Source organism: Hemicordylus capensis, chromosome 5 (genome assembly GCF_027244095.1).
Source record: "Hemicordylus capensis ecotype Gifberg chromosome 5, rHemCap1.1.pri, whole genome shotgun sequence".
Taxonomy (NCBI): domain Eukaryota; kingdom Metazoa; phylum Chordata; class Lepidosauria; order Squamata; family Cordylidae; genus Hemicordylus; species Hemicordylus capensis.
This window is the reverse complement of record NC_069661.1, coordinates 212,303,276-212,331,060: the sequence shown is the minus strand read 5'-3', so window position 1 is coordinate 212,331,060 and position 27,785 is coordinate 212,303,276. Positions and strand designations below refer to the sequence as shown.

The 27,785-nt window shown below is 45.9% G+C and overlaps 1 protein-coding gene across 6 annotated transcripts in view; it reads right to left on the bottom strand.

Moving 5' to 3' along the window:
* The window catches only part of IFT56 (intraflagellar transport 56), a 60,618-nt gene that overhangs the window by 9,100 nt on the left and 23,733 nt on the right, over nt 1–27,785 (bottom strand). For 5 of the 6 annotated variants that reach the window (XM_053256177.1, XM_053256175.1, XM_053256178.1 and 2 more), the window contains 5 exons: nt 27,565–27,618; nt 19,062–19,125; nt 17,101–17,189; nt 10,270–10,353; nt 256–325 (listed from right to left, as the gene is read on the bottom strand). In XM_053256177.1, coding sequence (XP_053112152.1) covers nt 256–325; nt 10,270–10,353; nt 17,101–17,189; nt 19,062–19,125; nt 27,565–27,618 — 361 coding nt within the window. Of the gene's footprint in view, nt 1–255; nt 326–10,269; nt 10,354–17,100; nt 17,191–18,999; nt 19,027–19,061; nt 19,126–27,564; nt 27,619–27,785 lie in introns of all 6 variants that reach the window. The other variant, XM_053256176.1, reaches the window with a different exon arrangement.

Below are 27,785 nucleotides of genomic sequence, written 5' to 3'. Positions count from 1 at the left end.
AGATAGGAGATCTCAGATTTGCAAGTAAGCAGGAAGTAAAATGGATTGTGTGAACCAGCCTCTATCATATCTTGTTTTCTCAGTAGCTGCAGAGTGATTAACTTCTTGCATGGCACCTGCCTACTATACAGTCTAAGGTAGCCAATTATATATTTAAAAAACCCAACATACATATTAAATCTATCCACAAAGTTAAAACAAATGTAAGGAGATTGCCAAGGCTGAGGCACAAGAGGAGGATTCATAATGACTCACAGCAGCGAGCTAACCAACTGAGGTAAACAAAATCATTCTTTATTTTCTCACTTTGAATCAAGAGGAACACCTGGAGGGGGAAAGGCGGGGGGGGGGGAACACAAGTATTAAAGTTAAGTATTTACTTACACAACAAATACTGTGATGTAGTACATACTAGAAAAAACAAGTTTTTTTACCTGTAACAGGTGATCTTTAGGGGGATCCATGGTCACTCACAACTGCGTTGTGTGCATGAGCACAAGCCTCTTCTGTGCATGTGCACAACCCAGTTGTGAGGGACCATGGATCCCCCTAAATATCAGGTCCTTGCTCCAAAATACAGCTACATCTGAACAGGACAGCACTAAAGAGCAGTATGGCATAAGAGTAAAAATGCCATATGTAGCGAAAATGTAAGAGAGTAGGATAATTGGCTTAGTAAGTTGTGTTATTAAAGAATCTCTGGGAGTTAAATGCCAAGGAATGGTTGAGGAGAAAGTGACTTGCCTTGCACAGCTGGCAGCAGGCCTTAGAACAAGCCAAGTATGAAGGAAAATGGGATAAGGTAGAGGCTAGAATGCACAGCTCCAAATAGACCAATTCTAGCATACTGAAAAACACAGTGGAACACCAGCTTCTTACTGATCTAAGAAATGCACAACACTCAAGACCTTTCTGTAGTAAATGTTTGTTCACTACATGCACATTTGTTTTTTAATCGTTATACAAAAGATTCACATCTACTCTCATGATGGCAATGTTGTTGCAGAGATATTCCTTTTTCTAGGTATAAAACATTATGCTTTATGTGCTAGGAAAATACAATATCTCCAGGCAGCACTTCCCTTACTGTATGGAATGCAGTTGTGTCCAGGGCAGATACCGGGACAAATATTAATTCTTAACAAGGAGTGCAAAATACTCTGCTTGTGTTCAAACGATAATAAAACTTTTCAAGAAATGTTTTAAATAATTATTTGAAGGTTGTGAGCTCCCCTTCTATAAAATATTTGCTTGGGCATGCTCACCTAATCAAATATACTTTAGCAGTGGTGAAATGCAAGATGGCTATCTCCATCATTACGAAGGGAATTGAAAATAAAACTGCTAATATTATAATGCCCTTATACAAAACTATGGTGCGGCCACACTTGGAGTACTGTGTACAATTCTGGTCACCACATCTAAAAAAGAACATTGCAGAACTGGAAAAGGTGCAGAAGAGGTGCAATCAAAATGAGCAGGGGCCCAGAGCACCTTCCTTATGAGGCAAGGCCACAAAACCTAGGGCTTTTTAGTTTAGAAAAAATACGACTGCAGGGAGACATGATAGAGGTCTATAAAATTATGCATGGTGTGGAGAAAGTGGATAGAAATAAATTCTTCCTCTCACATAACACTAGAACCAGGTGTCATCCCATGAAATTGATTGCCAGGAAATTTAGGACCAACAAACGGAAGAACTTTTTCATACAATGCATAATCAACTTGTGGAATTCTCTGCCACAAGATGTGGTGACAGCCAGCAACCTGGATGGCTTTAAGAGGGGTTTAGATAACTTCATGGAGAAGAGGTCTATCAACGGCTACTAGTCTAAGGGCTATAGGCCACCTCCAGCCTCAGAAGTAGAATGCCTCTGAGTACCAGTTGCAAGGGAGAAAGCCAGAGAAAGGGCATGCCCTCACCTCTTGCCTGTGGACTCCCCAGAGACATCTGGTGGGCCACTGTGTGAAACAGGATGCTGGACTAGATGGGCCTTGGGCCTGATCCAGCAGGGCTGTTCTTATGTTACTCTGTTACTCCCAGAGTAAATGCCCTCACAGTAATGCTTCTGTCATTTCATGAACCTCTTTTGAAACATACTCTCTTCCTTTGGAGACCAGGGCTCCTTATACTACAACTCTTGTTCAGAAAGGAGCATTGGTCACTCACCGTGAAGGCTTCTTCTAGCTGCTGTTGTGGAAGACATCTCGTGTGGGTTATCATGAAGAGCTCACTCCAGAGAGGCAGGACTATGTAAATAAGCTACCAAGCCTATAAAAGCCTCGGGAGGATAGCCCCTCCCAGTTTAGGTAGTCAAGCTAAGTTTCTAGAAAGGAAGAAGTACAAGTTGTAGTTAATACAGTTATCAGCATAGAAAAATAAAAAAGGTCCCAGTAACCTGGATGTCCTGGGTGGGTCGAGATGTCTTCCACAACAGCAGCTAGAAGAAGCCTTCACGGTGAGTGACCAATGCTCCTCCATTCTCAGCTGCTGTGGGAAGACATCTTGTGTGGGACATGCCACAGCTGATAAGACGCTGGGAGGGAGGCATGCCCCGACTACTGGGGAGGAAGAACGTGTTGGAGAACACACCTGCCAAATGCAGCCTGAGAAGAGTGCAGCAAGTCAATTTTATAATGTTTTGTGAAGGTTGATGGAGAGGACCAAGTCGCTGCTCAGCATATTTCTTCCAAAGGTGCGTTGGTAGAAAACGTCACTGTTGTAGCTGCTGCTCTGGTGGAATGCGCTGTGATCTTCAATGGTGTAGGTAAGTGTTGGACTTCATAAGCCAATGCAATTCAGGCTTTAACCCAGTGGGCTAAAGTGGTGGCCGATACTTGCTGACCCATAGTGGAAGGCAAGAATGACACAAATAGAGAGTCTGTGGCTCTAAAGGCTTCAGTTCTGGATAGACAGGTTTTCAAACAGCGCCTGACAGCCAACTTAGACCAGGCTTTTTCCTTTGCATGTGACGGTTTGGGACAGAATGATGGTAAGATCAGGTTTTGTGACCTGTGGAAAATAGAGGCGACCTTTAGGAGCACTGAGGGATCTGGAATCAGAGTAACGGAGTCTGCAGAAAATATACAGAACTTGTGGTGAGCTGAAAAGAGACTTAAGTTCAGAAATCCTTCGGGTTTAAATAATCGCCACGAGAAGCGCCAATTTCATGGATAAAATGCATAGGGGGATTGAACATATAGGCTCAAACGGAGGAGCGTGAAGCACCCGCAGCACCTTATGAAGGTCCCATGTTGGGAACTTGTGGACCACTGGCGGAGACACTAACTTAGCCTCTCTCAGAAATCTTGGGGGAGGGGGGGTGAGAAGAAAGGTTTTCCCCCTTGAATGATTCCAAGAGAGGACTTAGCGCAGCTGCATGGGGCTTGATTGTGTTTGTGCTGAGACCCTTGTTCAAACCCTCCTGTAAGAAGACCAGAAGTTCAGACAAGGAACATGTTTCTGGAGATTGCTTTTGTCTGCCGCACCAGTGCAGGAAAACTCTCCATGTAGATTGGTATATTCGGTTTGTTGATTATCGTCTAGAAGCCAAGAGTGTTCAGGACGCTTTGTTCATATCCCCGGCGACTGAGGATGTTGCACTCAGTTGCCAAGTGGCAAGCTTGAACCAGCTGGGATCGTGGTGCAGAATTGGACCCTGGCTGAGAAGATCGTCCACGTCCAGAAGGAAGAAGGGACCGTCCACTGCAAGGTGAAGAATCTCGGTAAACCACGGACGTCGAGGCCAGTATGGTGCAACCAAGAGGACCTATGCTCGTAACAGACGAATGTGCCACAACAACCTGCTCAGGAGTGGAACCGGAGGAAACTCATACAACAGCCCTGGAAGCCACGCGGCTGACATGGCGTCCACTGCTTCTGCCTGGTGATATGGTAATTGAGCGAAGAAGTGTGGTAGTTGGTTGTTGAGACTGGACACAAAGAGATCCACAAGCGGGCAACCCAGTTTCCTGGTGATTTGCCTGAAGACTCTGGGACTGAGCTTCCATTCCGCTGGATGAAGCTCCTGATGACTCAACCAATCGGCCTGTGCATTGAGAGACCCGCTGACATGGTGAATTATTATTCATGTCAGATGGTTCTCAGCCCAGTGTAGTAAGAGTGTTGCCTCCTGGTGAAGCGCATGAGACCTGGTTCCTCCCTGTCTGTTGACATGTACCTTGGCTGTCATATTGTCTGTACGGATGTCCTTTCACTGTATCAAAGGCTTGAAGGCCATGAGAACCAAGCGAATGGCTCTCAACTCGAGCCAATTCACGCTATGTTTTCTCTCTTCCGAGGTCCATGTGCCCTGAGCTGAACTGGACAGGCAGTGAGCCCCCCAGCCATGAAGGCTGGCATCTGTTAAGATGATTCTGGGTGGATCTAGAAATGGTCTCCAGGTTGTGAGGAGTCAGCCACCACCCCAGAGAATCCTGCATGTGACATGGCAGAGAGACCCTCCTGGGACTCTTGTTCGCGATGTCTTCCTGGAAGGGCAATAGGAACCACTATAAGGGGCAAAGGTGGAAAAACACCCAGGGAACAGCCTCCAGAGTCGCCACCATCAGCCCCAATAGTTGGGCAAGGGTCCTGACTGGAATCCTTCGAAGCGATAGCACATCTTGTATTAGGCCAATGAGCTTCTGTTTGCGTTCCTCTGGAAGAAAAAGCTTGTCCTGTATCGTGTCGAAGACAACCCCCAGATGCTGCAGCCGAGTAACTGGAGATAGGTGCCTTTTGGTTTCGTTCACTATGAAGCCATGAGAGTCCAGGATGTCCAAGGTGATGTCGATGTCCCTTTTTGGCATCTCTTTTGACTGAATGAGCAGATCATCCAAATAAAAGAACAATCTGACCTTTTGCAGTCGAATGTGAGCTACCGGGGGGCCATTATTTTCGTGAAAATCCTTGGCGCTGATGAAAGGCCGAAGGGCATTGCTGCATACTGGTAATGGTGCCCTTGGTAGAAGAAACGAAGCAGACGTCTGGATTGCTGATTATTGGCACATGAAGGTAGGCCTCTGTCAAGTCGATTGACAACAAGAGATCCCTGTGATGTAGGTTCTCTGCAATAGAATGCAGGGTTTCCATGAGAAACGTTCTTTTCCATACCCATCGGTTGAGGTATTTCAGATCTAATACTGCCCTGAAAGTACCGTCTCTTTTGGGCACAGTAAATAAGATGGAGTAGATCCCACGATGACATTGATCCTGAGGAACTGGTTCTATGGCAGAGATGGCCAGAAGATGCCTGATGGCCTGCTGCATGGCTGAGTGTTTCAGATGGTACTTGGACTGAGGAGTGGGCATGAACCTGTCCCTGGGCCGGGATGTTAATTCAATTTTGCGGCTATGCAGCACTGTCTCCAGGACCCACTGGTCTGACACGGAGCCCTCCCAAGCATAAAAGAATTGAGAGAGGCGACCTACTACTCCCGACAAGTCACGAGGTTTGACGGGGCTTGGTTTGTTGTCCAAATTGTTGCTGCTTGGAGGCGGCACACCTGTTACTAAACTGTGGTCTATTCCAATTGTTGCGGTGGGTCCGGTTGTCTCTGTCCCTATCGTTTTGAAAGCAGGGACGAAAGGACCGAAAGGGCTGATTGTTTCTTTTGTATGGCCGCTTGTCCTCTTTCATTGTGGCTAAAGGCAGGGCCTTTTTCTTGTCCTTCATCTAAATTAGGATGTCCTTAAGGACTTCATCTCCAAAAAGTTTGGTTGCTGTAAAGGGCACCATGGATAGATTGGACCTAGACGCTGCATCCACCTGCCAATGCTTTAGCCAAAGTGTCCGTCTGGCCACCAGATTATTTGCTGTTGCCAGGGCACCAAAATGCACGGAGTCCAGCGTTGCATCCGCTATGAACACTTGAGCTTTTTGTAATTTCAGAGCAATCTGTCTCTGCCGGGCTGGCTCTGGTGGAGGAGACTGCAACAATTTGTCAGTCAAAGCAGAGATGCTCTTGAGACTATAGAAGCAGCAAAAGAAGCTTGCACCAAGAGCAATATGCACTCATTGTTCTTTTTTAGATGAAACTCAAGCTTCTTTTCTGTTGGGTCCGTCAGAAGATCTGACTCCCCGTCCTGGGGAAGGACTGCCCCTGACATAAGGGCTGCAACATGAGCATCAACCGGGGAGGGGGGTGGGGTCTGAAAAAGATTGGCTGCCACGGCAACAAAAGCATAGTGCTTGTTAGCCAAAGACGTAGTCATTTTCTGGATCGTGGGTGCCTGCCATTCTTGTTTCAATACCTCAGAGAAAGTCTCAGGTAAAGGGAATAATAGCTCTGGGTTAGATGTAGTTGGAAGCACCAGATCCCCTGGTTGGAGCTATATTGTTCTGTAAACCTTCAATTGTTAGACCTAAAGTATGCAAGGCTTTAATAAAAAGGTTAGAAAGGTCTTCAGATGGGAACAACCTACATGAATAAGATGAGGGTTCCGCTCTGTCCCCATCTGACCATTCCCCGTCCTCCTTATCTGGATCCGTGGGATCATGCCCGAGTCCCAAGGGATCCCCTCCTACCCCAGAGGGGGTCTGTGGTTGCATGGGATCCACAGGTCTGTTTGTTTGAGGATCAGGAGAAGCATAATCTGAGTCCTCGGAAGAACAGACAGGGGAAGGCTGTTTAGGTTTCCTCCTGCACTCCTTTTCTTTGTTGGCTTTATCCTTGTGTGTATGTTTAAGTTTATGACTCTTTTTTCTCCTTTTAGGTGAGGGAGAGGAACAGCCAGACCCTGAGGAGTCTGAGGCAAAGGAAGGAGACAAGCAGGGGTGTTCTCTGCGCCTATGGCGCTTTCTGAACAAACGCTGGCTTTCCAAAGTGGTGGATATCATAGAAGTAAACCACTGGCGCCACTAAGCAGATATTTCACCCACGGGTGGAGGGCATAGAACAACTGGGTTCCTGGGTGGTTCTGGGAGTTCTGCCCCTCCCAGGGAGACTGGCCCACTTTGACCCTGACTCACTGGGATCAGTGTTAGTGGACTGTGGAACTTGACCTGTAAAACAGGCACCTGAGGTTGCAATGGAGGTGGCAGTTGTTGGGAGTGGGACCGCTACAGAGGCTCTCCCGCCTGGGCTGATTCAAATTGGTTGTTGGGCAATATCTTCCTCTTCCACCCCAGAAGACTCAGAGGCCTCGGAGGGAGTTGCTGCACCCAACTCCGAACCCACAGTTTCCCCTGCCCTCACAGAACTGAGTGGCACCATACCAAGAGCCTGGGCTTGCTGCTCAGGGTTAACTGAAGGAGAGACCGGGGGTTTGCACTTTTGCGCACTTTTTTTGGCTGCCGCCCCCTGTCGGAGGTCCATAGAGCCCTGCTGGTCGTCTCTCTCGGCTGCGCCCAACGAAGGCACAGAGGCCTGGGGCGGGCCACTTTCCACAGTCAGTACCAGTGGTGCAGGGACTTCGCTGCTTTCGCTACTGAAGCTGCCTTTTTAGTCTTGGGCATAATGCCCTGTAATATGCCTGCCCTTCTAGGGTCCATTAGGCAGTGAAAGCAGGTAAACAAAAGTGGGAGGAGAAAGACGTGGAGAGGATTAGTGGCAAGTGAATGAGAGAACAGGGCAGCAAGAATGAGAAGCGGAAAAGATCAAGTTTTTTGTTTCTTTCTTTTTTTAGATAAAAGATTGAAGAAAAAAACGGAGGCTTGAGGCAAGGAACGAAATTACCGGATGAGGAGTGGGAAAAAGTCGAGAAAGGCTTGTTCTCTGACTACTCTGGAGCTCAAGCAGGATGAACTAAACTGGGAGGGGCTATCCTCCCAAGGCTTTTATAGGCTTGGTAGCTTATTTACATAGTCCTGCCTCTCTGGAACGAGCTCGGGATGATAACCCACACGAGATGTCTTCCCACAGCAGCTGAGAAGCACAGAACTATCAAATGAGGAAGGGAATAACGGATCACAGCATGCCTATTCTCAGTCAGCAAAGCTACTTGCTTCCATTTCCCAATCAATTACTGTATATTTAAATAGGACTTAAAGCTACTATCACAAAATCTCATTTGTGGAAGTATTCTATAATGGATAAAACAATTTGTGGCATTTTTTTTCTGTGATCATGTGAAAAGAACTTAATATAGATGATAAAACCAATAAATATCTTTAATTTTATAGAGTATTCTATGAATTCCAGAAATTAGCCCATTTCCCATTAAATTATTAGGGAACTTTGTCACAATCTATCTTTCGCCCCCAACATTTCTGGGTACTCATTGTGATCTGCGGGGAGGAGCAGGAGCAGGGCTAGGGTGAGGTTGGGGTGGTCTCTGTGGTTAGGGGGCTGAGGCTTGGCCAAGGGACGCTGGCAATGCTGCAGCTGCGACCAAGAGGGGTGAGGAAGCAATGGGATAGAGGAGGCGCAGGAATGCAGCTCAGATTAGGGTGGAGAGAACTCTGAGGTGAGGGGAGCAATCAAGTACTAGTGCGCAGATGCTCTGCACAGGTTAAGCTAGTACTATCCCAATACAATAGGCAAATGCAGGCAACTGAGGCTACAAACGAGGCAAACTAAATTTTCACTGCTCTGTTAAGTCTTCTCCCATTTCATTGAACAAAATGCTGAAAATCTTATTTTGGAAACTATTAGTCAAATTGGACTCAGTTCTATATAGGCTGCTATGTTGCCAAACAAATTCGAAGTAGAGCTAAGTTGAAAATTCTCAAAGAACAATTTTTAGCTATTTTGGGAGTGCTGGAAGAATAAATCAGATCAGTTCTGGAAGCTTTGACAGAAGTTTCTAGTGTGGGTGGCTTACAGGTTTTTTTTTGTGGTAACTGTGTTGGATGTTCCCCTTTCTCAAGCTCTCTTTTTAAAAAAAAAGGAACACATTTTTATTGCACCTTTGCGGGCAACAGTAACAGGACTGGAAGATCTTTCTGGCAGCTGGCTCCATCCAGCTATTCCCCCCAAAAATGCCCTGGGAATGACACCATGTCATAACGTGGCATCTTTCCAAATGATATTCCAGAAGCAAGAGGGGAAATAAACTTACACTAGCTGCCAGGAACACCTTTTGTGCTTCCAGTGCTGTTGCCACTTGCAAAGGAGTGGAATAAAGCATTACAAAAAAGAAAAAGAAAGAGAAACAGGAGAGAGAGAGAGAGAGAGATATATCCAAAGTCACCAGCCAGTCTATCTCAGTTAAGCACTCCACCTCAAACACTTTCAGAGGGTTTGTGCTTCACCCCCCAAAATGCCAACATTTGTTTAACATGGAAACAGGGCAGAAGAAATGGGGAAGGATGTTTTCAAATGTCCCAACTGAATTACCAAGTATGCTTTTTTACTCAGATGTAAGTCCCACTGACTTCAATGGTGCCTACTCCAAGGTAAATGTAGGGTCCTCCTCTCCTCACGTGCCTGTCTAAATCAAACAGTTCCTAGTTTCTTAAATAGTTTCCCATGACATCACAACTGAGGAGCTGTGGTTTAAGTGCTCACAACAAAGCAGGATCAAATGTGCTTTGATAGTCTGGTCAACTGGGAATGCTTAATCCACACTTCTCTTGTTCAGATGTAACAGGAAACTGTGGTTTAAAGAAAACAGCAAATCTGATTCAGCCAGGCATGTGAGGGGAGGAGGAAAGAGATGAGAGAGAGAAGGATGTACATGGCTTGTCCATGATTCAAACAATTATGGTTTGTTGGAGCCAGTACCAGCTCAACAGATGCATCGCCCAAGGTGATGCTGGCCATGCCCCAAGGGGAGGGATAACAATACCAATACCAATACCAATACACAGGGCCTTACTTACCAAACCCCAATGAGCACAGAAGGTAGGTGAGGCAAGGTGGGACACCCATGCTCACCACCCCAGGGCAGAGGTACTGCCCAAGGGCACCACCACACCTCGCTTCATTCATGAGCCACCCCTGGTTGGACTGTCCAAACTGAGGCCACTGTGTTCTGTATACTACAGTCTTTACTTCATCTTCCTTCCATTTGTTTTTAATGCATTCTCTAATGTATCCCATTTTAAAGGGAGCCATTTGATGACTTGAGAATTCAGAAAAGGACAAACATGAAAACTAGATGATGCAAAGGTAATTAAGATTGCTGCAGATCTATGCAGAGATAACTGTGTCTCTGCAAAAGTCTGCAGTGATCTTCGGCACAATCACCTCCAAAGTTCTTCCAGAAAAGAAGTAGGAAACTCAGGTTTGACAACAGACTCAGAAGGCTCAGACACAGAAGATAAGTGGGAATTCCCCCCCCCTCCCCTTGGTCCGTGATGTTTTAAGGAAACAGATACATACCTCCTCAGCCTCACTGGTATTGCCAGTAGCAGCTTTGGCTTGGGCATAGTTAAAATTAAAAGTGTCATCATTGTAGAAGTAACTCTGGAAAAATAAGTCGCACACAATAAACTACATACATAGTATACACAAACAAAAAATAATGCAGTCTTAAAATCGGAGTCAGCCTTAACAGACAATGTGAGGAAAAGTCTCTTACAAACAGTCGCTAGATACACTTTTCAACTATAGTATGCAATTGTGTTCATAGCCAAAACATTCCACAGCATTAGCCACAATAGATCTGGGGAAGTTCCAAGCTAGAAATGGCAGGGTGGCAGTTTTCTTTGGTTTGCCTTTCTTTTGGGGCATGTTAAATCCTGCTGTGATGTGATGCCCCCACAGCTTCACCCATCTCTTCAAAACATTCATGGCAGATTCTGTATCTTAGTTCAGTGAGTGCTGAAGATCTCAGTTTTTTCTTCTAGTTATGTGGACTTAAGAATTAAAATAGTGTACTAAGAGTTCAGAAAAGGTAGTATGGATAAGTTGCCTAGTCTCTAGTGAAACAGTCCTAGTAAGTGAGAAATTAAACTTTACAACTAAATCTCAAGAAGTCATAAATGACCCACACATGCTCTATTCATATTTGATGCAATTCACATGTTTGTATACTTAGTTTTGCGTATCTGAGTCTAAAAAGTAGCATGACACAAGCAGCTAAATATTTCTGGAGAGTATAGAAGACTTTTAAACTAAGGGTTTGTTTTTATTACTGCTATTGGATGCCTTAAGTGTTCATCTGAATTGAAAAGGCAGGATGCAATCTCATAACATAAAATAAATAATGAGAAGTTGCCACTGGAATCACAAGCAGGATACCTTTATGAGGTATTGTACAAGAGAGCTATGGATATAAGACATCACATTTTTTAAACAGCTATTTTTGCAATATTATATGAGTAATACCATGTAACCAGCGTGGTGTAGTGGTTAGAGTGCTGGGCTAGGACTGGGGAGACCCGAGTTCAAATCCCCATTCAGCCATGATACTTGTTGGGTGACTCTGGGCCAGTCACTTCTCTCTCAGCCTAACCTACTTCACAGGGTTGTTGTGAGGAGAAACTTAAGGATGTAGTACACCGCTCTGGGCTCCTTGGAGGAAGAGCGGGATATAAAATGTAAAAAATAAAAAATAAACTCATAAGTAGCTATGTAAGTTTAACTCACAAATTTGGTGAGCCACATCTTCCCCATAAGCTCTGTATCTTGGGACAGTCTAAAGTGCATTGTTCTAGACCCTGCTAATTTAATCTGCACAGTTTTTAAGCCTACTTTTCAGTAGGTTTATGAGATCACTCGGCATTCTGTGTGTGCATCCATGTGTCCTCCCACATCAATTTGCAATTCACAATGCCTGGACCAGTATGAACTAAACCAGGTACAGTTGTAGGGACACCTCCATTGCATATTTTGTGATGTCATCCACACCAGTTCAAGATGGCAGACACACGGACATTTGAGGCACAAGTGGGCTAACTTGTGAACTGCTTAAACGATTTGGACCAAATTTAGTCCAGTTTTAGGGATAGTGAAAGGAAAGTAGGCAGATTAGTTCTTACTAAAGCAACTTGTTTGCATTATTTTATGGACTATAAGACTCACTTTTTTCCTCAAAAAATATCCGCCAAAATTCAGGAGCGTCTTATATGTTTTAACAGTTTAATATGTTAAAACTCTGAAAAACTGGATTAAAATTAAGGTGCGTCTTATAGTCCGTAGCGTCTTATAGTCCGTAAAATACGGTATATCCAAAATAGCAGCTTATTTTGTACAAGTGTGAGCAGAACATAATTTTCACCATATTCATGCCAAGTCCTTGCCCAGGGAGAGGCACACCTTTCCCCATTCCAGTTGTGGGAAACTCATAACTCCTTTGTGGTGAAATATTTGGCTGTTTAAAAGTAGTACAAAACATTATGCAATCACACTGGTTTGGAACACAAGAGAGTGGCAGGATGCCAACTGATATTAAGCTTCAGTCATAAATTTAGCACTACATTATCAGATTATGAGACAGGTTTTATACAGTGCCATCAGTCTTAAAATATGCCTCACCTGCCACTTATCGCAAAGTTTTAATTTTGATCAGCTCTACTCTATATTCTATGTGCTTTATTCTGCAGATTGCCTTTGTGAGCCTTCACTTTATTTATTTATTTATTTATTTATTGCCCAAAATGCAAGTCTCTGGGCGGTTTACAACAAAACAATAAAAACAAATAAAAAGGATAACACATTACAATTTACAAATTTTAAAACTATTAAAAATCAAACAATTAAAACAGTATCTAATTAAAAGCCTTTCTAATTTATTTTTGTTTTCATATTTTCTATTCTTTACATTCAGACAATGGTTTTTCCCGTGACACTCTATGGATGCAAAAGCTGGACTTTGAAGAAGCAAGATAGAAAAAGCATTGACGCTTTTGAACTTTGGTGCTGGAGAAGACTTTTGAAGATACCATGGACAGACAGGAAAACAAACAAATGGATCATAGAACGAATCAATCCAAAATTTTCACACAAGGCACAAATGACCAGACTCAAACTACCATACTTGGGACACATTATGTGAAGACCCAGCTCCCTTGAGAAGTCTATAATGCTGGGAAAAGTTGAAAGAAAGAGAAGAAGAGGATGACCAGCAGCAAGGTGGATGGACTCGATGACAACAGCAACAAATGCACCACTGAGAGACTTTAAAGGCCAAGATGAAGACAGATCATCTTGGAGAGAATCTATCTATGTGGTCACTAAGAGTTGACACCGACTTGACGGCACTTAATCAATCAATCCTTTTCTATAGTTACTCCAAATATTGTATGTAATAGAGAGATAAGTAAACAATAATAGTCCTTTCTGCTCCTTTCTCTCAACCACTACAGAAAAGGAATTAATTGCATAAGAAACTAGATTACCACTTTTGAAGCTGATAAATACAGTAATACTAGCTTCATAGTGATTGACTGACTGATTGATTAAGTCCTGTCAAGTGGGTGTCGACTCTTAGCTACCACATAGAAAGATTTCCTCCAGGATGATCTGTCTTCAACTTGGCCTTTAAGGTCTCAGTGGTGCATTCATTGCTGTCGTAATAGAGTCCATCCACCTTGCTGCTGGTCATCCTCTTCTTCTCTTTCCTTCAACTTTTCCCAGCATTATGGACTTCTCAAGGGCTTCATAGAAGTACTTACGTTCTGTGCTATTTATGGTATTAAATAAGCTATCTGGAATATTGGACAAAGCAACAACAACAACAAATCAAAAGATTATCTCCAAGCTAGGTGACTGTCCAACAGAACGGCAGAAGACATTGCAAAGAAAAACAGGTTACTTGCTGGTAAGTAACAGATCTGGTAGTGATCTGTTGACATTCATAAACATGGGTTCTGTGCCTGTGCAGACCATTCAGATAGAATTCTTTAGCTTCTTATGGCGCCGACAACCACCCTTCATGCATGCTCCGTGACCATTATTTCCAGTGGTTGGGCACCATTTCCCACTTCTCCTTGATGGCCACCAATGAAGTGACAGCCTGTGTTCATTTCGAAGGAAAGTCTTAAATTACAGGTAAGTTTGTCTGGATCGTGATCTGTTGACACTCATATGCATAGGTGAATTATGAGTTCTCCACTGGGAGGAGGGAGCAGGAAGCTATTGAAGCACCCTTTTCAATACACTCCTCCAAAAATTTGCCCCCACTGCAGAACGGACAAGTGCATAATGCTTGGCAAAAGTCTAGTCAGAATACCAGATAGTAGCCAAACAAATAGATTTAAACTGGATTCCAGACCAATGTGCAGCTGAGACAACATATGCTCTAGTGGAGTGGGCCTTGACAGATTTTGGAGGGTCCACCTTCTGCAATTTATAGGCAAGATATATCAACTCAACCAACCACTGTAAAAGTCATTGCCTAGACAATGGGTGGCCCCTCATATTGCCCTTATAAGTTACAAATATCTTTTTCATTTTTTGAAAGTAATGAGCTCTTTACAAATAAAATAGTAGTGATCTGCGCACATCCATACAATGCAGTTCCCTTTCCAATGGTGAAGAAGGGTTTCTAAAAAAAGAAGAAGTGGGTAGTATTATGTCCTGGTTTAAATGAAACTCAGTAACCACCTTAGTTAGAAAACTGGGGTCTAACCGCAGAACAACTTTGTCCAGGTAAAATTTGGCATATGGCTCATCAACACAGAACACTGTCAGGTCACTAACTCTGTGTGCCATAGTAATTGCCTCTAAGAAGGACATTTTAAGAGACATAATTTTAAGTGATGTTTTAGTCATGGGATCAAATGGTTTTTTCCATAAGAGCCACCAAAATTAGAGACAAGATCCATTTTCTCATAGACTCATGAACAAGCAGGTACAAATTGTTCACTCCTTTCAAAAATTTGCACTATCCTATCTCTCCTTCATGTCAGTTCAAAGATAGGATACTTTGAGAAGTTACCATTCAAAACTTCTTTGAAGTTATCATTTGATTACTTCACCGTAATCACTGGCAGCACTGGCAAATAAACTGGCTCAGAAGCAGTTGAGGCATGCATAAAATTATAAACTGAATAATCTAAATCACTGATGTTCTTTAATTCTAGGCCTAAACCCGAAGCCATTTCGGCAATTTGTTGGTGATAAGAACGCATTTCCTCCATAGGGGATATTACAGAACAGTTGGCACAGCCGGATTTGGATCGGAATGGTGGCCTGTAGATTCTGAGTCGCTCTCTGATGCATCTGATTCATAATAGTCTTCCGATGAGGCTGGCACCTCTGAGTGTTTGAGTCATAATTATCTGGGGTTGTGATGGTTGTGCCCATGGCCGCAGTACTGTCTGAGTGCTGGCAGCCACTGGACGTGGTAGTTAAATAGCTATTTGTGTAGCAATAGCCACCTCAGCTTTTGGCATAGTACCCCTGACCTGGTTTTGGTGGAGTAACTTCAGCAGCTACCTGCACCATGTGGCTGGACAACTTCTTATATTCATAATAATCTGCCGGCCACCCAGGGGACTCAGTACCTCTGGAGTAGATAGCATCCCTCCCTCCAGCCACTTGTAGGATAAAGCCTTTGTGCAGTAGAATAGTATCTTAGGGATTTTCAGGTTGAAACCTGAAAGCCAGGTGTTGATAGAGTTTGCATGGGTCTTGCTGGTGACATGGATGGAGTCTTTGGAATTGTAAGAGGCACTTCCACTAGATCAAGAACCTTGTCTTCATCCAGTCATTAGCTTATGAAGCCTCAAAAGGCAAATGCTGGAGTGCTCTTATTTGATTCCAGTAAGGAGAGCAAGTTCTGAGCAGTATCCAGATCCAAGGCAGCTTCCATTTCATGTGCCTCTGTCTTGGGTTAGAAAATAATTGGGGAGTGAGTTGAGTGCCTCAGTGAAGGTGATTGTTGCAGTATCAGCACAGGCGATAAAGATGTTGCATGATGCCAAGTGGTCAACTCCAATGGTTCTGCTCCCTGCTTTGCACTCTGTATCGATGGAATTGGTCCAGACGTCGATGCAGAGGCTGATGAGGACATGGCTGGCTTAGATGTTGAAATTCTCTTCAGAGAAGTTATTGGATGTTGAAGTCCTGTCGGGGACAGTGTGGACGCAGTCATAGATGATGTAGAAGCGTGCATTTCCCCCCAGCCTTGAGCTTTTATCTCTATGTTTCTTTGACGTGTGTGGGGGGGGGGGGGAGGGGACTGTCTTACCTAGAGGCTTCTTAAATGGTGCCTCTGCCCTCAAGGTGGAAGCCTCCAATACAAGGGTTTAGCCTGCGTGTTGAAAGAAGCAGCTCTCAACGTTAATCTCAATAGTGAACTCAAACCTGAAGGTGATTGAGGCATAGGAATTGCTGGACTAAGCGCTTCTTCTAAGAGCACTACTTGCAGTCTCGTCGCCACCTGGTTCCTTAATGTTTGGTGGGAGAAGGAGTTACAGACTCTAAACGATGAAGGATGATATTGTTCTCCTAAGCACAGGAGACAAAGCTTGTGGCCGTCTGTAGACAGGAGTTTCCCCCTATACTTTCCACACCTTTTGAAAATAGTTTTTTAAACATTTATCATTAGAGCCCATGGAGAAAGAAATACCGATTGAGAAGCAGCTGGCATCCAAAAGGCAACAGAGTATCCATTATCAGGTGAGTCAAACAAAAATATAAGTTTTACTTTACCAATAAAGGTGTTACAAAATTGTTGTCAGAAACAGTCCAGGGTCAAGCTGATTTCTTTATAACTTTACAGAAGCAACACTAAAAGTAACTTCCTGAGAAGCAGCAGCAACTGATGCTGTGAGTGCTTTGGCAGTCAAAGGAACTGAAGCAAATGGCGCCAAGCCGCTGGAAATAATGGTTGCAGAGCATGCGCGAAAGGCTGTTTGTGCCACAAGGAGCTAAAGAATTCTATCCTAAGGGTCTGCGCAGACACAGAATCCATGCTTATGGGAGTCGACGGATCACAATCCAAAATCTGCAGAGTGATAAACAGGAACACAAACAATCCTAACTTCACATCAATAGTGATAAAGACCAAATTACTTAAGAAAATGAGTCTTGTGACTACAGTAAAATGCTCACTGAATGTCAAATGCTGCTTGCTTCAGCAGAATTAGAAGCCAGATGCCTGACTGGTGGACTTTCTAAAAAATGTTATAGGGATAACTATCTCTATTGATTCTCTCCAGCATTAGATATACTTGTGCACATAGTGGTTTAAGTTCCTGTCAGATTCTGCCAGGCCTACACAAAACACATGGGAGACTACCAAACCTAGTAAAGTATACCAACCTTCACGGAGTTGAGGTAAATTAGAACATCGTCAAACTGTTTGAGCAGAAAGAAGCAGGATGCCATACACTGTCTCCCAGGGATTGTATCTATAGAGCAGAAAATAATTTATTGCATTCTAAATATTTGCACACAACTGCATTCCTTAGATATTATATTCTAACTTCTCCCTCTACATTAGCCCAGAACTATGGCATGGCTACTGGAAAGCAATAACATGGGCAGCATGCAGACTAATGCTGCCCTTGCATAAAAATGTTTAGCTTGTGCACAATGATTTTTGCTGATCCACCCCCACTCTGCGCTCTGCACAAACCTGAGGGTCAAACAGCCTTCAAAGATATATTTGGAGATGGGCATCAGGGCAGCAAAAAGGAGGGTGATTGGTGAAAATATTTATGCAAGCAAAATGTTCTTGTGTGGGGGCAAGACTAGTCTGGATGCGGCCCAGCCTGTGGATATTACCTTTGGGGAAAGCAAGTGTAATACAGAAGAAAATCACATAAAAAATTAAGGATGGTACACAGAAAATGAAATCTAAAAGTAAAACATCTTACCTGCAGCAAGATCTTGATAATCTGGCTTTGCGTATATCAGAAACAGGGCATCAAATGGGCAAGTGACTTGCCCATCTGTGACTGCAAATCTCAGGCTCGTAGCCAGCCTCAAAGTCTCGGTGGAGGGGGGGCAGGTTATATGGTCTTTTAAAAACAATTTGCATCCTGAGGCAAATTTGGGGGGTGTCAATTACAGCTCATTACACCCTGTAGTTACAGCACTCTTATAATTTCAAACAAGTGACAACAGCATCATACTATGAAGTGACAATACCCAGGGAAGTAAATTCTCTGTGCCAAACAAATCAAAATTGTGAACTATTTTGCACAATGTGTACAATTCATTCTAAATGCTTTGGATAAAGGGTATAATAAATACAGAGGATTTCCAGCTGAACAATCTGGATCACTACAAGAACCATTTGTTTTTGGACAATGGCAAAACCTGGCATCCAAAGGAAGCCCTGGGATACTTCCAATACACAAGGAAACATTCCATTCTTATGTATTGCTGAACCCAGGGGTGGAGGAGAAAGTTCATAGGAAGCTGCCATATACTGAGTCAGACCATTGGTCCATCTAGCTCAGTATTGTCTTCACAGACCGGCAGCGGCTTCTCCAAGGTTGCAGGCAGGAATCTCTCTCAGCCCTATCTTGGAGATGCCAGGGAGGGAACTTGGAACCTAGATGCTCTTCCCAGAGTGGATCCATCCCCTAAGGGGAATATCTTACAGCGCTCACATGTAGTCTCCCATTCATATGCAACCAGGGTATACCCTACTTAACTAAGGGGACATGTCATGCTTGCTACCACAAGACCAGCTCTCCTCCAAGCAAGTAGTAATTAGTAAGGTCTCCCCATGTATCATAAGGAAGACATTCCATGAAATAGTTGATTGCAGCTTCTTAAAGAGCTTAATGAAGAGTCATGCCACATAGGCTAGAACTTACACAGACTGAGATATACAAATTGAAGCCAGAACTAGACAATATACATGCAGCTCTCACTGAAAATAATAGCTGCATGTCTAGTTCTTCCTCTTACCTCTCTGTAATGTCTAGTACAATTTTCTCAACATTGTTGTTTTTTAAGCCCTATAGCCCAGTCTGCAGCAGTTGTATAGCAGTTGTATAGCCCAGGCAGCAGCAGTCAATTATGTATGATGTTGTATGTATCACTGCGGTAGCGCTGCTCATGAAACAACTCATTCTGAACAGTATCAGGGCTGATTATAAAGTCTGCAGCAGCCCTGGGATGGAGTGTTCCAGCAACAGAACAGCAGCACATCATGTTGGCCAATGTTTTGAGAACCAGGACTGTGTTAACACAAAGCAAACAGTTGCATTCACTGGCAGCTTTAAGTGGCATCTGAAGAAGAGATAAAACAAAGGTTTTAAATATACCGCATTCACTGGCTGATCCTCCCACCAACTGGAAGAACTGCTGAGCAATTTTCAGATGGTCTCTCTAGGAAAGAAGTGAAATAGGCATATCTGTTGTAAAGAGCTGAATAAGTGTGATTTGTGAGAGACAAGTGAATTGCAGATACTGAGGCCAAACCAGAGGATCGGGATAGTGATCCGTTGCATTCATAAATATGGGTTCTGCGCCTGCGCAGTGACCTCACGGACCGAGTAGCTAGCTCCTCGCTCCGCCCTCAACTGCCATGCACGAGGTCGTGCTTCCCCTATCTCCGGCAGTTGGGGCGTGTCTCTTTCAGTTTCTGTTTGACCGCTGTTGCGTCAACACCTCGGACTGTAAGCTCCTCGGCTAGTTAGTTACTTATTCAAAAAAAAAAAACTTGGACAGATCGACGGACTTTGACATTGGACTGTATATTGGACTGAGTACGGATTAACCTTGAAAGAAAAGCGAAAACAAGATTCTCCCGTTACGGGAATGACTGAGACCATGGCGACCCGAGACAAGCCCAAAACAACTTTTAAGCGCTGCTCGGAGTGCAAGGCAAAGCTGCCCTCAACGGACACCCATGACTCCTGCTTACTGTGCCTTGGGGAGCAGCATAACCCGAAAAGCTGTAAGATTTGCTTGTCGTTTTCAAAACAAACTTTGAAAAACCGAGCGTTAAGATTGCGGGCTGCACTTTATGATGACGCGCTACGCCCCCCAACACCAAGACCCTCGACCTCGGTATCGACCGTTACCGCGAGGCCGGCTGCGATACCGAACACGATGTCGAGTGCGAGTACTCCTACAGTGGACCCTGCCGGCCAGCAGTCGAAAGCCACTGGAACAAAGGAGTTCAAACAGCCGGAGGACGTAGGGAAGAAAAGTCACCGGCATAAGCGACATAAACACAAATCGTCGACGGAGGAGGAACAGGAATCGCCCCCTCGAAAAAGAACGAAGAAGACCAGGGTCCATGTTCGAACGCCTTCGCCATTGCCTCTCCAGTCTGATTGTGAAGGCTGGGATTCCACGGAGTCGACTGCATTGACGCCGTGGGTTTCGGTATCGGGAGGAAGCCCGACGTTACCGAGATCGAAGACAACTCAGTGCTCTGTATCGGGGGCACAGAGTTTACTAGTGTTGGGCACGGCGTTGGAAGCTACCTCGGTATCGAGACCATACCCTGATGGGTCGATGTCGGGATCGATGTCGAGGGTTGATTCAGTACCGAGACTTTACCCAGATTAAACGCTGGATGACACGGCATCGATGTCGGTATCGACAGAGCAAAGTGTATCGATGGCGAAGCCCTGCTCGGTGTCGAGGTCAATATCGACTTCGAACACGATGCCGATGCATATGCCAGTTCAGATACCGTTGGAACCACACGGTTTGAGACCTCATTTACAGCGCCATGGAGCGATGGAACTCACCCCAGCCCATACTCCGCTGGTCTCGCCTTCCATGACCCCAAGGCAAGGTTTCAGGACGGAAGACTTTCTTGATTTTGGAGAGGATGCTGCGGAGAGGGGGATCGCAGAGGGTGCGAGGGCAAGATCTGACTTGCTTGCTCTCTTGGACTCGGCTGATACCACCCCATCAGCATCAACTTTTCATGGCTTCTCTGGTGTGTCTACTGACCAGGGCGCCAGGGTGCAGTCGGTACTGAACACACCGAGCGTACATCCGGTGCCAAGAACTCCAACAATTTCGCCACAGCGTCAACCTCTACATTTGTCTGCTCTACTAAGACCAGTACAACGGGTTTCGGCCGCTACAAGTCCAATGCAGACTCAGGGACCAGCAATGATGGACAGAGCGACGTTGACTGCACCATCCGCGTTATTTGTGCGCCCTCCTCCGGTGACATGTTTCACCCATCCGACCGCCTCACAATCAGGTCACCCGTGTGGCTTCACTCACTCTCCTCCGGTGGTATACCCAGCAGACTATGCCGAATATAAGATCTGGAAGGCGTTACAGCAGTCGGGAAATTTGGTATCCCGGACTGAAGGGCCTGCAGCTGGCCATCCACCCAGGGCTGTGCCGACAATTACGCCCAGAGTAGAGCAACAACCAAGGGTACCAGCCACACCACTTGCAGTACCAGATTCAGGAGATGCTGATTCCTCAGAGGAAGCAGAGTCTGAAGACGACCCCTCGATTCCGGAGGAACCGTTTGAACCAGAGCTCCCATCTGATGTGCCTCCGCACACGTCGGTATCGCCCAATGAAGAATTGAAGGCATACCATATCCAAATACGAGAGATGGCGGAGGCCCTGGGTCTTGAATTAAAACAACCTGAGTTGGACTTAAAGGACCCGGTATACAATATGATGGCCCGGGCTAAAGTAACACACCCTGTGTCTTTGCCGATGCTCCCAGCCATAACAAAAGCGGCAAAAACTGCATGGGAGATTTTGCAAACGTCTACGGCTACCTCCCGCAAGCTGGAAGGACTGTATAGGATTGAGGATGACGATAGTGGCTACCTCATGAAGCACCCGGTGCCGAACTCACTAGTGATAGAATGTGCCTCTTCAAAAGGAGGTCAGCGTCATTCAACACCAAATGATAAGGAGGGCAGGAAACTTGATGTCCTTGGACGTAAAATCTATGCGACGTCTAGTTTGGCAATAAAAATTGCTAATTATTCGGCATGTTTGGCGCGTTATGGCCACCATATTTGGGACACACTGTTCCAGGATTCTGCGACAATGTCGGCAGAAGAGTTCCAGGAGAACTTTAAGAGTACGTATGAAAAGTCCACTGTTGTGACAAGGCATCTGCTAAGTACTTTCAAGCATGCTGCGGAGACAGAATCTCGTGCAATGACCACTGCCATAACTCTTAGGCGTCATGCGTGGCTGCGCTCAACAAGCTTGCAACAAGACATGCGTGAAAAAGTTGAATATCTCCCTTTCGATGGCAAAGGGCTCTTTGCGGAGGCTACAGATGCGACAATGCAGTCTTGGAAGCAGTCAAAGTTTACTGCAAAAACGTTCATGGCAGCTGTAGGTGGGCAGTCGTCTAGGAATCGTACATTTGGACGACAGCAGGGCCGCACCTCATACAGACAGGAGAAAAGAGATTACAGGAGGCATTATAAGCCCTACCAACGGAATAAGCCATATGCCCAACGCCAGAGAGGGCAGAAACAGGGCAAGGATCAGCAAAAGCAGTCTCTTTGATGGGACTGTCCATCCACCTCTAAAACTAGCAACACCACAGACGCAATTAACACCGCAAGAAAGGGAACCCAGGGCTCACAACATCGGCCTTGTGCAGGTCAGCGTTTCCATCAAGCTGGCCAGCTACGCTCAAGCATGGCACCGCATAACATCAGACCAGGGTTTTGAAGATTATAACCTCTGGTTACGCGATAGAGTTCAAAACTTTGCCACCCTTTCAGGGAATAGTGTATACCAGGCCAACCCAGGTGCTGAGAGACGAGGCGCAGGTGTTGTTGGAGAAGCAAGCAATTGTGCCAGTGAGGTGGGTGGACAGGATGCGGGGGTTTTACTCCCGTTACTTTCAGATCCCCAAGAAGGATGGGGGTGTCAGAGCCATTATGGACTTGAGAGAGCTGAACTTCTATGTAGACACAAGGAAGTTCAGGATGGTAACACTGCAGAGCATCTTACACCTTCTGGTTCGGGAGGAGTGGGCCATCACCCTGGACTTGAAGGACGCCTATTTTCATATAGGCATTCGCGCAGAGCATCACAAGTACCTGCGATTCACCATAGGAAGTACAGCGTACCAATATGTGGTTTTGCCATTCGGCCTATCCACGGCGCCGAGAGTGTTCACCAAGGTAATGGCGGCTGTAGTAGCCTATTTGAGAACGACGGGAGTTGTTATCTACCCGTATTTGGACGATTGGCTGATGGTCAGCGACAACAAAGAAGAGTTAGGTTTGCAAGTCCAATATGTACTAGATCTTTTAAGGGACTTGGGAATCAAGGTGAACTTAAAGAAATCCAAATTGGAGCCCCGCAGACGGGTCGATTATATAGGTGCGGTTTTGGACATCCAGGAGAAAAGGGCTTACCTGCCGGAGTCCAGATACCAACAGATAAGGGAACTTATTCAGCTGTTCCAGAAGCAGCCAGAACAAAGGGCAGTATCAGTTCAGAGACTCTTGGAGCTCATGGCCTCGTGCAATACGACGGTTCGCAACACTCGACTACATATGCGAACGTTACAGAGATGGTATTTGAGCAACTTTCGCCCAAACAGAGACAGTCAGCACAAGTGGCTTGTGCTAACCAAAGCAGTGCTTGGGTCCTTGCATTGGTGGACGATCCCAGACAATCTTCTGGCGGGGGTGACATTTCAGCCTCTCATTCCCACATGCAGTGTGACAACAGACGCCTCTTTGCAGGGATGGGGAGCGCACTGCCGAGATCACCAGGTGCAGGGACTATGGTCGAAACAGCAGAGCCAACAGCATATAAATTATCTGGAGCTCCTAGCTGTGTTCTTAGCATTAAAAGCATTTCAGCCAATGATACAGGGGAAGGTTGTGCAGATTCATCTGGACAATACTACGGCGATGACGTACCTAAACAAGCAAGGAGGTACAGTCTCGCGATCGCTCTGCATGCTGAGTCAGGACATCTGGAACTGGTGCATAGCTCGAAACATGTGTTTGGTGGCAATACACATCAGGGGAGTGGACAATGTACAGGCGGATGTTCTCAGCAGGGCAATACTGTTCAATCAGAGCCACGAATGGGAGTTGAATATGAACTATCTCAGAGCCATCTTCGACAAGTGGGGATGGCCAGCTATAGATCTGTTTGCGACAACGGGAAACGCGAAATGCCCGACGTTTTGCACTCGTGCAGGAGTAGGCGAGAAGTCACAGGGCGACGCGTTTCAACACAGATGGACCAGGAGTCTGTTCTACCTGTTTCCACCACAACCGCTAATATCAAAGGTGATTGCACAAATGCTGAGGGACGCCACAAGGGGCATCTTGATAACGCCATGGTGGCCCAGACAACAGTGGTTCTCAGCGGTGCTACGTTTGTCAAAGGGGGTTTACCACAGGTTTCCCAATGTGCCGGATCTCCTGACTCAGGATGCCGGGGCAGTGCGACACCCGCAAGTGGAGTTCCTGAAATTGACAGCATGGCGTATAGGTTACTAAAGAGAATACTTCTAAATAATAGGAAGAGATCAACGCGCCTCAATTACAATCGTAAGTGGCGGCGATTTAAGCAATATGCGAAGGATCATGGGTTTTTCCCAAGACGGGCAACAGTGACTCAGATATTGTTGTATATGACGACTCTCAAGATGACGGGTTTGGCGAACACTTCGTTGAAAGTTCACCTGTCGGCAATTTCATCAGAGCATAAGGGTTGGGGCAAGACTACGGTATTTTCCCACCCGGAATGTAAAAAATTCCTCAAAGGTCTGAATAATTTGTATCCACCAATTCGCCGGCCACAACAACAGTGGGATTTGACTTTGGTTTTGCAAGCAATGACTCAGAAGCCCTTTGAGCCAATTGCCACAGCATCACTGCGTCTGAAAACCCTTAAGACCGCTTTCTTGATCGCAATCACCACAGCGCGGAGAGTGAGTGAGTTGGCTGCGCTACGGATGGATCGCCCATTCTTGCAAATTTATCCACATAAAGTTACTCTTCGATTGGATCCAAGATTTCGACCCAAAGTGACGACAGATTTCCACATTAATACTGATATAATTCTGCCGACATTTTTCCAAGAACCAGAGTCTAGTTTGGAAAGGGACTTACATACTCTGGATGTGCGTAGAGCACTCTTGTACTACCTGGATGCAACAAGAGGCTTACGCTGCACTAAGAAATTATTCGTTCTATTTAAGGGACCTTCTACTGGAAAGTCAGTCTCACGCCAAAGATTGGCTCAGTGGATAGTACAAGCGATTAGAGTCGCTTACACTGCTCAAGGGAAGATTCCGCCGAAGTCGATTACTGCCCATGCGACGCGGGCCTATGCATCTTCCGCAGCTGATTTGGCTGGAGTGCCGATAAAGGACATCTGTAAGACGGCGACCTGGACATCAAGCCAACCATTCATACGTCACTATGCCTTAGACCTTAGGCAACTGAAGGAAGGAGAATTCGGGCGAGGCGTGCTGAAAAGGGTCCTGCCATAAATGTTACCCACCACCAGGGTTACAGCTGGCTAATCACCCATATTTATGAATGCAACGGATCACTATCCAGATAAACAGGTTGCATACCTGTAACTGATGATCTGGAAGAGATCCGTTGTATTCATAACACCCGCCCGTGCCTCCCCACAATGTTCGAGCAGGACAAATTCAAGCAGGAACGTCAAAAAGAGACAACTGACGGTCCACCAGAAACTGAAAGAGACACGCCCCAACTGCCGGAGATAGGGGAAGCACGACCTCGTGCATGGCAGTTGAGGGCGGAGCGAGGAGCTAGCTAGTCGGTCCGTGAGGTCACTGCGCAGGCGCAGAACCCATATTTATGAATACAACGGATCTCTTCCAGATCATCAGTTACAGGTATGCAACCTGTTTTTACATGCAAAAGTGTGTTAACATTATACTGGCGGCCAATTCCGAACTCTAAAAGCACATCCAAAAGGAAGGATTGGGATCAGAGAAGCAGCAGGGGAGAAAGAGATTACAGGTTTACCTCACTATCCATGGTCATAGGAACATAGGAAGCTGCCATATACCGAGTCAGACCATAGGTATATCTAGCTCAGTATCGTCTACACAGACTGGCAGCAGCTTCTCCAACATTGCAGGCAAGAACCTTTCTCACGATCAGTAGAAACGATCTCATGATCAGCTATTTCCACAATCAGTAGAAAGCGGGCTAAGGGAGCATTGCCTGCTTTCTACTGATCGTGGGAACCACCGGGCTTGCGGGCGAGCCCAGTGGTTCCAAGGCAGCTAGCTCGCCTAATTCCCCCTCTCCTTAAATGAGGTTAACGGAGTGAGTGCTCCGTTAACCTCATTTTCTGCTCACATGCCACCACGGTGCGCAGCAACACACGAGTAGACCCCTGACCGGGAGGTGCAGTCAGCCTCCCAGTCTCAGGGGTGGCCCCCGCGAATGCCCCACGTGCTTACGCAGGGCATTCTGGGATTTCTTGGGGCCATGTGGCCCCCGATCCCCACAGCCCCCACCGGCTCCATGACAGAGCCGGTAGTCATGTGGGTGGCCAATCCAGCTGCCCAAGGCTGCAGGCATGATTGTCTGAAACTCTTCTCACGATCAGTGAGAAGAGCTTCTGGCAATGATTCATTATCCACAGTAATCCGTGGGAACAGAACCCTCGCGGATATGAGGAACTCTCATTGCCTGCAGTTTCCCCATTCCAAATCATTCCCTCCCCTGGCATTTTAATTGATCCTTCAGAAGTGGCTTTTCTGGTTCAAAACAAACCTTCTGAATGTTACATAGGTGTATGTGGAATCTCTAGTTTTGCATTGAATGGACAATTGAAAATGAATATGCTCAATAATTAAGGAAAATTATTAGATAACCCAAGTTAAGAACGTGAGAACAGCCCTGCTGTATCAGGCCCAAGGTCTATCTAGTCCAGCATCCAGTTTCACACAGTGGCCTCTGGAGAGTCCACAGGCAAGAGGTGAGGGCATGCCATCTCTCTGGCTGTTGGTCCCCTGCAACTAGTATTCAGAGGCATCATGCCTTTGAGGCTGGAGGTGGCCTCAGACTAGTAGCCATTGATAGACCTCTCCTCCATGAAGTAATCTAAAACCCTCTTAAAGTCATCCAGGTTGCTGGCTGTCACCACATCTTGTGGCAGAGAATTCCAAAAATTGATTATGCGTTGAGTGAAAAAGTACTTCCATTTGTTGGTCCTAAGTTTCCTGACAATTTCTTCTTTCAGTGCTGGAGCCCTGCTGGATCAGGCCCAAGGCCTATCTAGTCCAGCATCCTGTTTCACACAGTGGCCCACCAGATGCCTCTCTCCTGCTGTTTCATGCCCTGCAACTGGTATTGAGAGGCATCGTGCCTCTGAGGCTGGAGGTAGCCCACGGCCACCAGCCTAGTAGCCACTGATAGACCTGTCCTCCATGAATTTTTCATCACGGTGGCGGTGGCCAGGCAGCCGAGAAGGTGCGTGGGGAAGGGGGAACCGCTGGCCCCCAAACCGGCGGGCTGAGGAGCCGTGGCGGCCACCCAAAAATGGCGGGGAGGGAGGGAGCTGAGGAGGAGCTGCGGCGGCCACCCAAAAATGGCTGGGAGGGAGGGAGCCAGGTGGCGGGCTGAGGAGGGGCGGCAGTAGCCGCCCAAAAATGGCTGGGAGGAAGGTGATAGGAGGCTGCCGGCAGGCTGAAGAGGCGGCACGGCGGCGGGATAGTAGGAGGCGCAGCAGTGGTGCGGGAGGGCAGAAGAGACTGGGGCAGGAGGTTGGGGGAGAGTGTACTGACGCACAGATGCTCTGTACAGGGTCAGCTAGTCACTACTACAGAAGAGCTCTACTCACTGAACCCATTTCCTGCCCAAGGACTGCATTCACTACTCCTTTGAGGATATATTCCTGGGGAAAAAAAAATTAGATTCAAAGATGAATTGTTAAACGAAGCAAAAAATTTATGGCAACCTACAAATCATTCTATTCAAATTACATGGCAAGAACATGAGGTTCCTTCCTCAGCCTGTTTGATCCAGCTGTGTCATCTGGCCTTTCAGACTTCTTTGAGTGTA